General features: G+C 42.3%; 1 protein-coding gene across 2 annotated transcripts; it reads left to right on the top strand.

The window, feature by feature from the left end:
* The first annotated feature begins 1,477 nt into the window (after window positions 1–1,477).
* On the top strand, window positions 1,478–17,643 carry thbs2a (thrombospondin 2a). Of its 2 annotated transcripts, XM_019870651.1 has the most exons (23): window positions 1,478–1,602; window positions 1,772–1,834; window positions 1,911–2,464; window positions 3,628–3,712; window positions 5,814–6,013; window positions 6,976–7,116; window positions 7,404–7,497; window positions 8,327–8,497; window positions 9,142–9,318; window positions 9,632–9,805; window positions 9,970–10,097; window positions 10,203–10,355; window positions 11,112–11,330; window positions 11,439–11,546; window positions 11,667–11,826; window positions 11,912–12,030; window positions 12,106–12,340; window positions 13,721–13,948; window positions 14,038–14,309; window positions 14,388–14,485; window positions 14,771–14,910; window positions 16,160–16,190; window positions 16,572–17,643. In XM_019870651.1, exons 2-23 carry the CDS (start codon window positions 1,777–1,779, stop codon window positions 16,573–16,575), a joined length of 3,549 nt encoding a protein of 1,182 aa, XP_019726210.1. In that variant the 5' UTR covers window positions 1,478–1,602; window positions 1,772–1,776; the 3' UTR covers window positions 16,576–17,643. The 2 variants fall into 2 exon arrangements, with proteins under 2 accessions (XP_019726210.1, XP_019726211.1); XM_019870652.1 differs by lacking the exon at window positions 16,160–16,190.
* Window positions 17,644–18,328: the final 685 nt, after the last annotated feature.

Raw genomic sequence — 18,328 nt, 5'->3', positions numbered from 1 at the left:
ACTGTAGTCAATCCAACTTGTTCAAAGACAAATAAGAAACTGTCTGTACTTTCTTTTGTTCCTGAAATGGAATGTACATTGGCAGTGGCGTTCGCTGCTCTTGAGACGTAACCCATCTTGTAGATCCGTGTCCAGGCCTTGTAGCCCATCTGCAGGGCTCCAAGAATGAGATGCAATATCAGCTTTTCTCTGTCTGACACCACAGAGGGAAGCCTTGGCAAAACCCTGACGATCTCCAGATGCAAGGTGCTGCTTGCGAGCAAAGTGGAAACATCCAAAGTATCTATTGTATCAAATCTTTTTTTCTTTTGTCTAGCCGCACATTGCAGACATAGCAAGCGTTGTTTTGGGGGATTTATGGGCTTCGAATAGATTGTTGAGATGAAACATTTTCAAGTGCACTCTCATCAAAGTTGCCATGTTCTTCTTCATGAAAAGCAATGTTTGTATTCTTGTCCAATATTCACTGCTCGCTTTTATGGAGCCACGACACATTTGCCATGAATCATAACTGTCATTGACAACATCCAACAATTTTCTTAAATAACACATGGATGGGGAATAGCTTGTGTCTCTGAATCTGTTCCGTCATCACCGTTAATATAATAATAATAATAATAATAATAATAAAAGATTTTCATTTAATAAGTTGTGCTATGTAAGTGAGGGGATACTCATGGTGGGGCTGCACAATACATTGAAAATATATTGTCATCACGATAAGGGTCCAACCTTGAGGCCAATGCGTCTGGCAAAGATGCGCAATAGGTTTCATATGGAATTGTAAGCTTTTAGCTGACTCTGACCAATCAGATCCAACCTTAAATGTGCATCACCATCAAATAACAGAACAGTATCTACTTATTTTGCTGCATGAAAATTATTTTTATTTCCTTCATTTGATAATAAAAATGTCATTTCTTTATGTACATGCTAAATATCGCAGATTTGCAATAATATCAATAGCTCAATATTCAACAGTCATATCACGTTTTTTTAATCCAATATCGTGCAGCCTCGTATGACATAATGGTTCATGGGTGCCGACCCAGAAAAAGTTCGGGAAATACTGACAAACCATTGTGTGTGTACTGTATACGCTTTGACTTGTCAATTAAATTTAAGCAATTTGTAATAGGGGTCAAATGCTTCCTGATATGAACAGATCAGTCAACATCAAATCCGCCTAATTTCAATGCAACACTGATCACAAAGTACACCTACACATGTACTGAAACATTTTTTTTCCTTGTAAAAGTCAAGTGAATGATAGAGTGAGTCACCAGAGGAGGATGGGCATAGGGAAGGCATCACTGCCAGCCTGTTTATGTGCGTGAAGCAAATGACGGAATGTAATTATGTAACTGTGGCTACTAGTAGCCCATCACAAGCGGGTCAAGGCGGCACGATTTGATTGTCAGCACCCCCCTCCCAGAGGGCCCGCTATAAGAGGCGGGAGGAGTGGCTCCGACCTCCAGTTGGTGGATGCAGTCACTCGGAGTGGGATTCTCCTCCTCCGGTACTGGAGGCGCCGCTTTGTCATATCGTCTAAACTCGTTGCCTTCTCTTGTCAAAGTTATTACTGGATTAAGACATTTTTAGGTAAGTTGGAGTGCTTTTGCAAGACAACGTGTGGATGTTAAATAATTCATAAAAGATCAGTGCTTGCCAAAAGACAATTTTATTGCATTTATTTAAAAAGGAAAATCTCGTTTAACTGATATTTTTAAAACCGGCGAAAGGAATAAGGCTATTTCTGTTGTGTTCCAAGGCAATATGATTCTCAGATACTTGCTACCATTATCGCTCCTCTTCCTCCACGCGCTCACTCAAGGTAATTAAATTACTTTTAATGAAATACCTCGCTAAAAGTCGAACATTTAAATTCTAACTATGTGTTAAATTTGTAGATGCCGAGCAGGAGGACGACAGCTCCTTCGACTTGTTCGAAGTTAGTCATATCAGCCGCAGGACACTGGGGGCCAAACAGTTCCGAGGCCAAAACTCCGATTCCCCCGCGTACCGCTTCATCCGTTTCGACCACCTGCCCCCAGTGAAGCCCGCCATCCTCGGGCAAATAGTGCGCCGGATCAAAAACAACGAAGGCTTCGTTTTCGTGGCCAGCATCCGTCAGGATCGCAGCTCCCGGGGCACCCTGCTGGGCTTCGAGGACGCCGACGGCCGGCGCCAGTTTGAGATTGTGTCCAACGGACGTGCCAACTCCCTGGACCTGGTCTACTGGCTGGAAGGAGCCCAGAACATCGTTTCGTTCGAGGACGTGGACTTGTCCGACTCCCAGTGGAAGAACCTAACGCTGCAAGTCCACGGAGAGAACGCCAACCTGTATGTGGGTTGCAGCCTGGTGGACAGCGTCATCCTGGATGAGCCTTTCTACGAAAACCTGCAGGCTGAGGGCAGCCGCATGTATGTGGCCAAAGGGACCATCCGAGAGAACCACTTCAGGGTGAGTTAGGCACCCCATGCACTGGTGCTGGGTAAAACTTTGCTGTTTCGATTTTCAATTATGGGTTAACTTCTTTAAACCAACAGTTTGTACATTCCAGAGCAACTCATTGTTCCACATTTAGACGCTAAATTGCAACTTTCCATGTACCGACGAGTGAATGTATGTGTGTGTAGAGGGAGACTGCAAGAATGAAGCCATTGTTTGTTTAATACATGCAAGCGTGGATAAAAGCAGTTTGTACAAGCCCCCTCGGCTTGTACAAATTAAACAATGCCTGTTCTGCTCTTCGTGGCCCCCTCCCCAGAACTTCAGGGTTGTCAGTAGCTCAACCCATGAGGACTTGGCTCTATTGTGTCAGAAGGTTGAAGGTTCAAATTATGCTGTTGAAGTGCCCTTGAGCAAATTGCTGAAGCCACAAACATCTCACATTTGAGCTTCCCTCTCCCTCACTCTGTTGCTTCTCTGCGTGTGTCTGTGTGTATGAATTTGAAGGTGGCGTTTTCAATGCTTTGCAGGCAAAGTCAACATTTAATTTTAAAAAATAACATGAAAATGTAAAATTTTGTGACTCACATATTCGCTGTGTACATTTTCCAACCCCTGAAAAGTGCGGACATTATTTAAATATTTTATTTATATCAATATCTATCTATCTATCTATCTATCTATCTATATATATATATATGTATATATATATAATTTTACTGAGCACAATACAAAAATAAACTGTTCCGCCAAAAATACACAAATCCATCTTTGCGCATGACCAAACAGCTGAACAAAGACATGGAAAAGAAAAAAAAAAGTAAATATCAACATTAATTTCTAGATCAAGAGTAACATTATAGGATGATTGTTACAAAGCAAGTGACTGATAGAACATTGTGTCCGCCGATCCTTAAAAATCTTGAAACTGAAGATATTCATTATACGCACTGAATCCTGCTCACATTTTGCTAATGTCAAGTTTTGATATTTTGAATTTGGACAAAGTGGCCTTAAAAGTTTCAAATTTGACTTTCTTGACATTGACCTGTAGAAGCTTATTGGTCACTGTGCAATGATTAAAACATATGTAGATAGATAGATAGATTGATAGATGCATGCTGCAGACAGATGTAGACATGATAGGATAGTGATCATTTTGTGTTACCAAACAGGGTCTCCTGCAGAATGTGCGTTTCATCTTTGATACCACAATCGAGGACGTCCTGCTGAGTCGAGACTGTGAAGTTTCCAAACAAGGTAGAGTATTTCTCCTCCTTCTCTCCTTTTTTTTTTTTTTTTTTACTAACATGCTTAAATTACTGTACAGTATGTCCTTTGGTGCTTAAAGCAGCAGCCAGCGGCCAAAGAGTTCCCCAATGTGTTCACCCAGAGTGGTTTCTATTTGTGTGACCTTGAGAAGCCAAAAAGGTTATGTCAAATATAATTATATTTGCAGATGTGGACCAGTCTTTCACGTGCGAATGTGGAGTCAGATCAGAACCGCACTAACTTCCCACACCAAAAGTTTGACTGTGTGCGCTCAGCTGACTCACAATTTTAACTTTGTTTTTAAAGTGGGTCAAAGGAATTGCAGATCACATATATGGCAAGATTTCTCAGCAGTACCGCTGAGGGAAAAAAAAAACGTAGTTAGTGGCCCGAAGGTCGTGAGGTGGTGTGGACCGCAAAAAATGCACGCACATGCAATTATTTCCACTGCACAGGACTTCAAGAAAAGCCCTGGGAAAGAAAATACGAAAGGGAAAGTGAACACCACACTGCGGAGTCAGCCTCGACATGCAGCTGCACATAGGCACGCACCCTCAGAGAAGTCACAACGTTGGCTAATTAGGTTGCGTTTCTCAACTCAATCAATGCTCTCATGAGAAATTAAAGCTGCTGATCCTCAATCATGCTCAAAACAACTTAACATGTATCTAATCATGTTTCCGGTCACTTGATCTGGATGCAGTGGGAAAAAGTAAATCCATATGAAACGCGCTATGTATGACACTTGCCACAAGCAAAGTTAACATTCCAGCATTTGTCTTAAAAATGTCTGTCGTACACAAGCTGAGAAGAAAAAGAGTGAGAAGCTAATCATATTTGGCTTTTGGAGAAAAAAAAAAGGCAGTGTGTGTGTCTCAGGGAGTGAATGGTGTGTAAATCCTTTCATACTAGTCATGCACACGCAGCATGAAGCCCTCCCGAGGTTTGAATGATTCCAGCAGACCACGAAGGAAAGACAAGACAACTTTTATCTTAAGTCGGTTTGTTGTCGGGCAATTTTGGGTGACTTGTTGATTTAGAGTGCCCTGGTCTGCCATCAATCTTTGCCAATTTATAACGTTTGGTCCAAACTTCTCCTTTCTCTGTCATGCATTAACTGAAGTCATCATGTCATAATTCCCCATTTTGTGGCTTCAGGAAGAAAAACAATCCTGAACTGGGTGGAAACAGAAGCTTAAAATGTCATGTGGCTTATTGCGCCGTAAAGATGTCATACTGTCTGCATGTATGGCATCCGTGGTCTTTCTACTTTGTTCTACTGAGATCATTGCGAGCTACTCGCAACAGTTTCTCATTTCTTTGGATGGATGGATCAGAGAAGTATGGCTCGGATACGTTTTGTTGGCAGCATGCAGTATTTTTACACCCTTTTTAGGTCAAAAGTTGGATAGGCCACCGATAGTCGAAATACACGATCACAATGTACTCTACCATGCATTGTTTCAAGAAACACAGACAATACAGGGGATTACAGTGATTACAAATTGTCTTTTCCTGTCTAATTGATGGCTTACACTGGATTAGATTGATGTAATGTCGCTATTGACTTGGCTGACATAATGTAGATTTCACCATCTGATATACAGTGTAATAGCAAACCAGCTAGGTGGAAATGTTGCTTGAGAGCCCTCAAAAAAACCTTCTCTTTGAAGGAGAGGAGAGCGACTACTGTTACATCTAAATTATATTGTTTTTGCTTCGTGATGTCATGAGTACATCAGAATAGCCAGCTCCTGTGTAAATTTGTCTGTGTGGTCAGTTCATATTGTGTATCCCCACTTATCCGAAGGGTGGTGGAGATTTATGACGGATACGGTTTTCTCATCACAGAGGAGAAGACCCACATTTCAGCTCACTCCCTTTACCCCTGCCCACATCCCCACTCTCCCCCTCAGCTAACCGTGGAAAGAATAACCATCTCTTTCACTGCTGACGGAGCATCTGTTTTTGGGAACACAAGAAACACTATCATCCTCATATTGTCATGCTTGGCCTAGAAGAACTGGGAAATCCCTGCGCTGCCTGATCATTTTACTTCTGTTTTCCATTCCTCTGATGCCTCTTCCAGATGATGCCAATATTGTGAGCGAGAGTGCAGAAATCATGGACGTGAGTCCGTCCATCACCACCAACGTCATTGGCCAGAAGAGAGATGACGTGGGCTCGGAGATGTGCGACCGTTCCTGCGAGGAGCTGAGCACCATGTTTCAGGAGCTCAATGGCCTCCGGGTGGTTGTCAGTAACCTCATTGACGGCTTGCAAAAAGTGGTAAGTCGCAAAGCGTGGAATGTGGTTGCCAGATTTCTGGATGATACTATATATGGATGAGTATTCATCGAGTGGAGGAAGATGTCTCGGAGTCAACTAGAAGAGGGCATTGTCCTGTCGTTTTAGAGGGTTAGAGTTTATGAGGTAACGCAGATTAGTCTAAAAGCAAACAGCAAGTAACCGCAGGGCTGTTTATAGCTACTAGAGGTAGCTCAGCCGACGAGTCCTGTGTTGTGTGGCATTTATTGTTCATCAGACAGATTTTTATGACATGCTACATGTGGATATAGGAAGTGTTCCCCTGGCGGCGTTGGGGTCCCGTCTAATGTCTGCCTGTGTTTGAACAGCCCATGTGTTTCCTCTGGGAGCCTCCCAGCAATAAGAGAGTCTGGGCATGAAGCTTGGAAAAAAATGGCCGAGATGAGAAAGGGTCCCTGAGGCTCTTCCAGACCGAGTGGTGTCTTAGATTCTAACGCCGCACATTTCTGCCTCCCTTCTTCAGCACACAGACACAAAATTTTGGCAGCAGTTTATCGACTGACACTTGCCAAGTGTGCAGGAGTCCAGCCACAGACTTTACTGCTCTCCAATTGGGTCGTAGGTTACAAAGAAAATTTCAGAACTATTTCACATTTTGATGTTTATAGTAATTCGAACCACATTTACAAGTATTCACATTTTCTCATCAATCATTCCTCTTTGTGGTCTATTTACATTTACTTTGAGCCGATGGTACCTCAAAGCAAGAGGTGATTGATAGAATTCTCTCTAAATATGTTTCCACTTGAATGTTGGGGTTTTTTTTTAGGGGGGTGCAAGAATTGTTTGTTACTTGTGCTCGATTATTATCCACTGCTTAGCATAGCTGCAGGTGACTACCTTAATGAAAGACAGGAAGCTGTTATATTGGCAAGATTGTGACATCTCTAAATTCAAACCTTTCTGTGCCTGTTGGACGTCAGACGGAGGAGAACACCGTCATGAAGGAGGCCCTCGGGAAAATGAAGAACACCAAGGAGAAGAACATGTGCTGGCAGGATGGCCGACTGTTCGACGACAAGGAAGATTGGGTTGTCGACAGCTGTACCAAATGTACCTGCCAGGTAGAGCTGACGCAAATGAAACAACTCCATTCCACCAGAGTTTAGTACTCAATGATTTGAAAAATTAAGCACTCTGGGTTATTTTTCTGGAAATATGAGAATGACTGCCTCTGTGAGGTCCAAATACATCCACACAACCCCCACATCGCTATCCAAAATATTTTGAATCCACACTCCACCACAAAATAAATGGCAGGGAAGTTTTTTTGACATGACAAGTTATACAAAATCACTATTAATTTCAATTGCCCTGATTGTGCATTGAGTGTATTTTTCCTTGATGACAGGAGTCCAAGGTAGTGTGTCACCAAATTACCTGCCCCGCAGTGGCCTGTGCCAGCCCTACATTCGTTGATGGCGAGTGTTGTCCTGTGTGTCTGCGTAAGTTCTTAGCAGCAACTATTGGCCTCAAGCCTCTTTCTGCATACCAACATTGCCATACGTATTCAATTCCAATCGGTTTGCTGGCATGCAGAATAGATCTTTTACTTAAGAAATTATTTTTAAAATGTTTTATCGCATCAATTTCATTAAAATAACTTCTGTAATATTTACTAACAATGCAAACTGTTATTGTCTCAACTTGATAGTAACACAAATAGTTAACCCCATAAATTATTATTCTGTACAATTTTATCGTTACTGTGATCGTTTGTAGCAAGCTTTCTGCCACTGTATTATCTTCAAAATTTTACGCCACGCTTGATTGTTACACAGTGTAACCAGACTTTAATTTACTTTATTTTTCTTTCCATTTAATATTATAGCCTGACAAATATATGAGATAAAACATAACTTTAAAAAAATACCTACAACCCAGACTCAATAAAAAAAACAGCAAAAAGAGGGAACAATCATACTTGTACCCGTGATTGCTAACAAACAGAACATGTGTTAGCAATCATGTGTACAAGTATGATGTTTCCTTTTAATTTGTTGTTTTTTTATTGAGACTGGGTTGTACCTAATTTAAAATAATGTTCTGTCATGTTGTTGTGACATTGTGTGCCTTGTCCTCTGTGTGCTCCTGCTGCAACATTAATTTCCCCTTCAGGGACAATAAAGAGTTTCTGATTCTGAACTTTTAACATAGACTGCACACGTTTCATCGATGCATGCATAACAAGAAAAAAGTCAATACATGCGTGTAGGTCAATTGAAACAGCTGTTTTTTAAAAAAATATATCTTTGTATTTTTAATTTTGTCTAGCAAAGGGCAGTGACCATGGCTGGTCCCCATGGTCCGAGTGGACAGAGTGCACAGTCACCTGCGGGACAGGAACTCAACAGAGGGGAAGGTCATGTGACGCAACCAGCAACCCCTGCACAGGACCTTCGATACAGACTCGCAAGTGCAGCCCAAGAAAATGCGACAGTCGTGGTGAGAATGTGACTCATCTTTACGATCTATTGTTGTTTTGATGGGCGTGATGAGATGTGCTCTAAATTTGGGGGCGGGAAAAATTACCTCCAGAGACCACCAACAAGACCTCCTAAGGCGCAACATTCCAAAGTGTGTTGAATCTGATTGAGGTTGGACTGCATGGTCGGCTTGCAGGGTGTGCCCAGTAGAAGTTATTTCCAAATAACCCTCTCACTGACTGACTCACTTTTGGCTGTCATGCAATATTAATGACTCGAGACACTTTCTGTAAAATATGACTTTGGGGATTTTCACTACATATTGTTGGATAAAATGAACATACTGTATTGGCTTCTTGATGGATTGAGGGATTCTCCCTTCATTGGTTGAGGCTAAGATTCCAAAGCATCTGTGTGAGTGGCTGAATCAGTCTCACTGCTGGTTGACAGCTTACACAGCGTGATCTAAACACTGGCGCAAGAATCTGGAGCATCTTTGAAAGTGGGCCATGGCCTACAACATCACATAATATTTACTTGTAGACAACTTGGTTGCTATTTTTTTTAAAACCTTGGCAGATTTGACTGTTTTCTTTTCTGTTTTACTCAGATGAAATCTGAGAGGATAATTTGCTATTGTGCTACTCGCGTCTGATGTCTCAGTTCGCCAAGATGGAGGATGGAGCTTGTGGTCACCGTGGTCGTCCTGCTCGGTGACCTGCGGAGACGGCCAGATCACCAGGATACGACACTGTAATGCCCCCATGCCTCAGCTGGGAGGGAAAGACTGCGAAGGGAATGGCCGAGAGACTCAGCGCTGCACTGCAGAGCCTTGTCCGAGTGAGTCTCACAGCAGCGCTACTTCGTCGTGCCTTGCAGCGTGCCCAAGACAACATGTGTTTTGGACTAGCCGCCTACAAGAAATATTGACCTCAATCTTGCTATGTTTCTTGTAGTGGTAAATTTTCCGACTCACTGGCTACTCCCCAGAAACTGGACCTTGTTTTTTTTTTGTTCAGTCAAGTACTTTAACCCAGATTTTTCTGAATCTTGAAATGACCTGTATTTATGAGCATGATTTTGTAATCTGGGAGAATATGCAAAACACCGCTTACAACTTTGGCGTTGACACAAAATCTCTGTGTTTTATCAGTCGATGGAGGTTGGGGGCCTTGGTCTCCATGGGCAACCTGCTCAGCAACATGCGGTGGTGGGATCAAAAGTCGTAAACGTGAATGCAACAGCCCTCGTCCTCAGTACGGTGGCAGGAAGTGCATCGGAGAGGTCAACGACAGTGACAGCTGCAACAAAAAAGACTGTCCTGTTGGTAAGCTCTAGGTGGTAGCCTATCTACTGTATTTTAAGATCATGATTTTGTGGAGGTGTCAGGATACGTTTTCAGACTTTGAAGATGCCGTACTTGTTTTTTTATTGTATGAAATTACATTGATTTAAATCTATTTTGAAGCTCACCACGTGAATCCATTGCAGATGGCTGTCTGTCTAACCCGTGCTTTGGGGGAGTTGACTGCAACAGTTCTCCAGATGGCTCCTGGGCGTGTGGGCCATGCCCAGCTGGTTTCCGCGGAAATGGTACCCACTGTGAAGATATCAATGAGGTATATTGTTTTGTCCTATGACAGCGAGAGGGATGTTTACGACGGATCCACGTCATGATCACCTTTTTTAAATTTATTTTTTAAATTTTATTCCCTCCCCTTCAGTGTGACATGGTGTCTGACATCTGCTTTAACGTGGGTGGACTGCAGCGGTGTGTCAACACCGATCCAGGGTTCCACTGCCTGCCCTGCCCTAAACGCTACAAGGGCACCCAACCTTTCGGGATGGGGGTGGAAGAGGCAAAGACGAACAAGCAGGTAAGGCATAGATAGGCCTTGCCTGAATTTGATATACAACAGTTGTCGGTCATTTGTAATCATAAACGATAGTGGCAGAATTTAATCCATTCAGATCAAATGACAAAAGACATCTCCAAAACAAATTTTACACTGTAACTCATTTTGATGGACACCGCAGGTCCAGCATAACACTATTTTCATTGTTTCGGCAGCAAATCTGTTTATTTTAGTTTACTATGAGTATCAAATATATTTGGTTTGAATAATAACATCTTTGAAGCTCATGATTTCCACAGACATAACACACAGCGCCTTTGACGAAGCTACTTTTTGCCCCTCTGTTGGCTTTTGCAGATGCTCGTCTATAATGCCATGCCCCAGTTGCACAGTTATTTGATTTGGGCATACTGGAATTGTCCCACCGCTGGCAGTGAATGATTCCATTTCAGGGTTTTTGATCAAAGGCCTGCTTTCACTGCCACTCTCTACTCTTTGAGCTCATGGAGTGGCTTTCAAAGCATCGTCATATTTTGGTCCGCCGGTAATGAGTGGCAGCTGTGAGTACCTCATGAGGCAGTGGTGAGCCACAGTGGGATGTGTGATGCATTAAGTGGGATTCTATCAAATCAGTAACACTGAACTACTTTGTCTAAAATGTCTTGCTTAACCACCCCAATTTGGAGCGGACATGATTTTTGAAATGCTTTTTCCAGATGGGCCGATGACAATATTCTCCGATCACTCCAACCTTAACCCCATTTTTTTGTCACGCAGGTGTGCGAGCCAGAGAATCCCTGCAAGGACAAGACGCATAACTGTCATCGATCTGCTGACTGCATTTACCTCAGCCATTTCAGTGATCCAATGTACAAGTGTGAATGTCGCACTGGTTACGCTGGTGATGGCTACATCTGCGGGGAGGACTCTGACCTAGATGGCTGGCCCAATCAGAACCTTGTGTGTGGAGCCAATGCCACCTACCATTGCAAGAAGGTAGCGTATGTCGTTCTATTGCCTCTTCTTACATGTTTTTTTTTTTCAATGGAAACCATTCATGAATTAGAAGCCTCTCCCACCTTTTGTTTTTTGGGTTTTTTTCAGGACAACTGCCCCAGCCTGCCCAACTCTGGTCAAGAAGACTTTGACAAAGATGGCCAAGGAGACGCTTGTGATAAGGATGATGACAATGATGGAATCCTGGATGAAAGGGTATGAGATGTTTTTTTTTGTTTGTTTGTTTGTTTTGTTTTGTTTTTTATACATATTTGCACACCTGACTTGGTCCTCTGGACCTGCAGATTCCTCTAACGTGTACTTTTTCAACCTCAGGACAATTGCGCCCTCCTTTACAATCCTCGGCAGTTTGACTTTGACAAGGATGAAGTAGGTGACCGCTGTGATAACTGTCCTTATGAGCACAATCCGAACCAGATTGACACGGACCACAACGGGGAAGGGGATGCCTGTGCTGTAGACATTGATGGAGATGGTAAAATAACTCCCAAACGGTGATAATTACTAACACGCCACAGTTGTGTGTCCTCTTAATCCAGAATCCACCTTTGATTTTGTAGGAATCCTGAATGAGAATGACAACTGCCCTCTCGTATACAATACGGAGCAGAAGGACACAGACATGGATGGAGTTGGCGACCAGTGTGATAACTGCCCCCTGCTGCACAATCCTCTGCAGGTACCGTATAACAACAGTGCACCTCAAAGTTTCCATAGGTACCCAGATGCCTAATCGTTTGTGTTATCGCAACAGATGGACTTAGACAACGACTTGGTGGGAGACCAGTGTGACAACAACCAGGATATTGACGAAGACGGCCATCAGAACAACCTGGACAACTGTCCGTACGTGGCCAACGCCAACCAGGCCGACCACGACAAAGACGGCAAAGGAGACGCATGCGACTTTGATGATGATAACGATGGTGTACCTGATGACAAGGACAATTGCAGACTGACTCCCAACGCAGACCAGCTGGATTCTGACGGTGAGGAATTTTTAGCACTTTTGATCATTTTCATCACACATAAAGTTCGTAAAATAATCAACGCAATTACAAAATAGTTGATTCATGACTTCCTAATTTTGTATCCAACTGAGGGGAATGCGTCAAACGCATTGTCCACCGGTGTCACTTTTTTCAGAACACAGGTCATAAGGTATAGATAACAAGCTATTGAGCAGTAGTTAAGCTCTTAACAAGACCCAAAAATGCTCTCGTTTTTCATTTTGACGTTCAATATATCTTGAATGCAAAATGGCGAACAGCCATGTGGTCAGATGAAAAGTGCGTTACAAACTGGCCTCAAAAATCAAGAGGAATAAGAAACGCAGTGGAATTACAGTTTCCATACAAAAAAACATTAATTACACATTTTGATTGTCCATGACGATGCATTTCCAGTTCAGTAACTGTGGATCTAGTTAATTATATACTAGTCTGTGGTGTTCAGTGACATACTTGAGGTTTATTGAGGTGATTAGAGGGTATTCCAAGGGAGTGTAGGATTTTTGACATCCATCTTCAGAATATCATTGGAAGAAACTAGTTGTCAATTGGGTCTAAATGCACATATCAGGCACAAACTTCTGATAGTCGTGCGTACATGCCTGCACACAAGAAAAAAGAAATCCACCTGTGATGCCACCCTCACTCATCTGATGCTCAAATTTGCCTGATTGAATCTTTCTGATGTCGTGCATGAAATGTGACGGTGGAAAGAGTGGCGCTCGCTCTTGGCATCGGTGATGTCATTCCACATGACTTCAGCGAACAGCCCAAAATGGCACACGCCAACTTTTTAAGTTTTTATTTGTTTTAGCTTTGCTCTTGATTAGTTTGCTGTGCCCAAATTGTGCAGGGTTACCTGGAGTTTATACAGCTGCGTGTAACTGGAAACAGACTGCTGCGGAGGAAGGCCCTGGTCACCGATGCGTTCACTCTCTTCACAGCTTGTCAGATAGTGTTTATTTGACAGAAGTGTAGCCTCGTGTGCCATAACAAACATGATGACAGAAAGCAGCGAGCTACTTCCATGCGGCGGCCTTCATGACTCACGGCAACCTTTCCACTGGGAGCTTCAAGCCTGCTGTCTGGCTCAAGCGGACTTTGGATATCATCACTGATAGTTATCACGGCATGACAAAAGATGGCTGCTTTAGCTTCAACGACTTGTAAAATGTGCCTAACTACAGTCACAGGCCACGTCATTAGGTACAAGTCAGAGATGGATCCGTTTGTCTTTGGCACACAGTAGAGGATAGACCTCTGCCAAGGAACCGTCCACAAATGCCATTTGTATCCATCCGTACACAAAGTTCCAGTCCGAATCAGTTCAAGCCCCGTCTCTGTGTCTTTCTTTACCAGGTGATGGAAGAGGTGATGCCTGCAAGGACGATTTTGACAATGACAGCATCCCAGATATCCTTGACGTATGTCCGGAGAACAGCGCCATCAGTAGCACAGACTTTAGGAAGTTCCAGATGGTCCACTTGGACCCGAAGGGAACCACTCAAATCGACCCCAACTGGGTGGTGAGGCACCAGGGCAAAGAGCTTGTACAGACCGCCAACTCTGACCCAGGCATTGCCGTAGGTGAGCATCACTCGTTCAAACTGCGTGGAATTACAATTGGCAAAGCAGAATAATGTATGAAAGGTCATTGTTTTGTGTCACACCGCCAGGCTTTGATGAATTCAGCGCTGTGGACTTCAGTGGCACAATGTACGTGAACACGGACAGGGACGATGACTATGCAGGCTTCGTTTTTGGCTACCAGTCCAGTGCGCGCTTTTATGTGGTGATGTGGAAGCAGATCACACAAACCTACTGGGAAGACAAGCCCTCAAAAGCCTTTGGCATCTCCGGCGTGTCACTCAAAGTGGTCAATTCGACCACCGGCACCGGAGAACACCTCAGGAATGCTTTGTGGCACACAGGCAACACTCCTGGAGAGGTAGGCTCAAATTAAACATTTTGTGGGGTTTGCTTTAAAAGCTGTAATGTTTATTTTCATGTTATTAATTTAACCTAGGTGCGCACTCTGTGGCATGACCCCAAAAATATTGGCTGGAAAGATTACACAGCTTACAGGTGGCACCTCATCCATAGACCGAAAACTGGTTTCATCAGGTAAAATATTCCCTTCCAAGTTATTCTCTAGATAAAAACATACAAGTAGACTGTCTAGAGTGGTATTTATTTCATAATGAGCATCAGGAGCACCTCTCAGTATGAAGCGTTCCAATTCTACACCGTGGCAAACTGTTATCCTGACATTCAAATAATGTTCCTGATGCACAATTACCGTAAATTAATACCTCTTTGTGACAGCTCTTGTGTGTCATTAGAAGTGGGAAGCTATTAAAGAGCTTGGTTACCGACACGTAGAGTGTAATGTGTTTGGCGCGTTTGCAGGGTTGTTGTGTACGAGGGGAAACAGATCATGGCTGACTCGGGACCAATTTATGACAAGACGTTTGCTGGCGGGAGATTAGGATTGTTTGTCTTCTCACAAGAGCTGGTCTTCTTCTCGGACCTCAAGTATGAGTGCAGAGGTTAGTAGAAACCATTTGACATTTCTATGTCATCCTTAAATGGGCAAATGCCATTAATACTTTTATTTTCACGGGTTCGTGGTTTTCATGAACTTGTAGGCATTCATTTCCTGTGTGTAATGAGCACAGCCTGACCCCCTAACAACATCGTCTTCTGGGATATATTTTGTTTATTTCAAGGCAGTGTGTGTGAGCAATCAGGGCTGTGTGTCTTTCTTGATATCAGCTATAAACTACAGGAATGTGCAATTTTTTCATAGAGTATATGCTTAGCTTACACTGTCGTAATAAGTTGAACCAATATTGGATTCTTGACTTGGGTTCTGAGCTTTGCAATTACTAGCATGGGTTTAAATGAGATAGTCGTATCCGTGCACTTTCTAAAAAGGAAAGTCATACACTTAAACAGCACATGTGAAGCCATATGGAAAAATCAGACAGCTAAAGCACAAGATCAGGATTTCCTGAACTTTCATCTCAAGACCCAAAAGGAAAAATTTGTTTTACTTACAAAAAGATCTCCAACTCTTCATCGTGTATTGCCATATGCAGTGTTCAACATAAATGGCCAACAGCCCAACAGATGTTATTCGAAAACCCAGCCTTGAGTTTCTTTTCGGAATCAATATTTTCTATGGCATACAAAGTATAAAATACTCCCACGTGTGTACAAATGGTTCCAAATAAGATTTGTCAACGTGAGCACACAAATGCTTTAAGATAAAGATCATGAGTTCATTCAAGAACGTGTTGCGAAAGTAAGTCCATGCCAAAGAAAGTCTCAGCGGCAAAGCCACAAAATTTTAGACTACAAAATGACAATAATTCATCCAAGGGTGAGTCTAATCATCATCAGGATTCTGGAATTTGGTCTTGTGTTGACTGAGAATCCAGCAAACGGTGTTGCGGATTCAGATAATGGGGTGAATCCAAGATTTACCCCCCCCCCTCCTTCCTTATTAACATTGCTCATTTCAACATTTCCCAAATTTCACAGTGAGTAAGTGATTTTTTTTGTTTGAAATCAGGCATATGCAAAAATTCTTTGCTTTGCCAGAATCCTTCAATTGTTTATCCTGCTCTTGTATTGGCTATACTGGCAGATGTGCCTATTTGAGTATGCAGAGTTTAGATATTTCAAATGCATTGGCGCACCAGGGAACCAGAGGCACAGAAAACCTCTTATTTTATTTCATGTGCGATGAGAAAAGTCTTAAAACCCTTCAACGTGTCTTTTGATATTATTCAGATGAGCTGGAGTTGCCGACAAGGTTGACAAGGTAAAACGGTGTGTGTTACGTGTTGTTTTGTTGGCCCGGGCAATTTTTTGAAAGATAATGTCATGCTGTTTTGTGCTTGTCGGCTTTTTGTTTTTGTTTTTTTTTTGTGTACAATGCACCAGAGGCATTGTGGAAGACCTTGTGAGTGCGTGTGCGCCTGTGTTTGTACTTTTATGTGTGTTTCAAGGACTTCCAACTTTCTGTCCGGCGTTGAAGTGTGGAAAAGCCTGCAGGCTTCTTGCAATCACTCATGATGCCCGTGCGCCACGTGCACGTTTGTTTCAGCGCTTTTCACTGCGTGGCTCTCACTCAGCGGCGTTGCTTCTCGTGCGCCTTGATTACAAACACGCAATAGCCACGATTTCCTCTGTGTGTCCGCAGATAACTGAATCAAGATGACGAGCGGGGGGGGATCTCGGAAAGTAAACATCATATTGTCACTGAATGCATTTCAACGTAAATGAGACTTTCCATGCTCTTCCATGTCTCCACGCTGAGGAGGAAACCATGACTCTGATTTCCCGTTTTCCGGGTGACTTGTTTGTATACGTCCCCCTCACTGCAGGGTGCGCAGGAGGACGGACATGAGTGGACGGGTGACAGAAACTTTGCAGAATATTTCATTATAACTCATGTACTTATGACTACATTTTTAAAGGATTCATTGTACAACCACTTAGATTTTCGATGTGCTTTCCGACACAATATGTGACCCAAACCGTGGTCTGTTTGAGGCTCTTCTTCTTGGCTCCTGTACAGTCGCAATAACAGTATCAGTAACCAAAACATCATTTCTTTTAATCCTGAATGTGGACTTGAGTGAACAACAATTTTTAAAAGCCATTTTAGCAAAGGCCAAAGATGTTTATACTAAGTCTGTATTATAAATCCTTTTGTAAATTATTTATGCTTGTTGCTTGTTTTGTTTTTGGGTATTTTTTGCAATTTTTTTTTCTAGAGTTTGTATATATTATTTATTTGTTTACACTGACAAAGCGCATCATTGAAAACCATAATTGTCCAAAAAGAGAATCACGTGTTTACATTTGCCCTCATTATTGTCAAAGTTCATGCAACTGAACCACTTTTGCGGCAGTTTACTTTGACAGTAACATTTCTTTTAAAGGAAGTGAAATGTGTATTTTTGAGGCTGGTTTTCATCTTCATTTTTTGGATCATAATTATGGTATGTGCTACACAATGAGACATTATCACATTAACGGCCAAGAGTCAGCGCTTTAACATACAGCCATTATGTGCAATGGTTTCATTAACTGAATGAATATTCATGTATGGTAACCAATTCTTAAAAGGGTTTTTTTGTTGAGGTAGAATTTATGTTCTTCCAGGATACATTTGCAGCATTGTCACTCCCTTGCACAAAATGTTAATGTCAATGTTTTTATTGTGTCAGATTGTTCTTTTTCATAAATAAATCATTTGTACACCACTGTGTTAGGAATGTTATTTCAATCATAACATTTTAATTTGTATGCAAAACACTTTCAAATGCATTTTAAAGTGATTTTTTTTTTTTATAAGGATTTCATTTTAGTTACATAACCCTAAGACGAAAACTCAAGGTAGTCAATCTTTTGCTTTGTTTGATATTGGCGTTACACACTCCAGGATTTATTCCACCTCTCAAAGTCGGCTGGGATAACCTCCAAGTCACCCGTGACTCTAAAGGCAAATGAATGGAGAGCTACAGTGACTTAAAATGTTTTATGACCATGTCAGTGACAGGTTCCATTTTTACCATGGCCTCCTGTCAGATGGCCTTAACTTTTGACACACAATTTGGATTAGAAATAATTGTGTGAATGTGCTTTAAAAGAATAAAATATTGCGCTGCTGACATATTATAACATCATAACTTCTATTGTACATTTGGGCACAAGACTGCGTACGCGCTGGACCCGTCGCCAGTCACCGACAAACAAACATTCATACAGCATTTCTGAGCAATTTAAACATAGCTCATTTAGAATGTGCGTGTGTGTGTGTGTGGGGGGGGGGGGACTACCTGAAGAAAAACCAACTTAAGCGAGGAGAGAACATGAAGACTACACAAGTAAGCTGGAACCAAGATTCAAACACTAAACATCAGAACTGTGAGATGGACATCCTAACCACAG

The sequence above is a fragment of the Hippocampus comes genome, unplaced genomic scaffold (genome assembly GCF_001891065.2).
Source record: "Hippocampus comes isolate QL1 unplaced genomic scaffold, H_comes_QL1_v1.1 scaffold76, whole genome shotgun sequence".
Classification (NCBI taxonomy): domain Eukaryota; kingdom Metazoa; phylum Chordata; class Actinopteri; order Syngnathiformes; family Syngnathidae; genus Hippocampus; species Hippocampus comes.
The sequence above is the reverse complement of the archived record's forward strand: the minus strand, read 5'-3'. Positions and strand labels throughout refer to the sequence as shown.

Bases quoted from the DNA above. Each gene is read 5' to 3' on its own strand.
- thbs2a (XM_019870651.1), top strand. From the start codon at position 1,777: ATGATTCTCAGATACTTGCTACCATTATCGCTCCTCTTCCTCCACGCG. The intron at 9,319-9,631 runs GTGAGTCTCACA...GTGTTTTATCAG, and splicing joins CACTGCAGAGCCTTGTCCGA to TCGATGGAGGTTGGGGGCCT. The intron at 12,341-13,720 runs GTGAGGAATTTT...TTTCTTTACCAG, and splicing joins AGACCAGCTGGATTCTGACG to GTGATGGAAGAGGTGATGCC.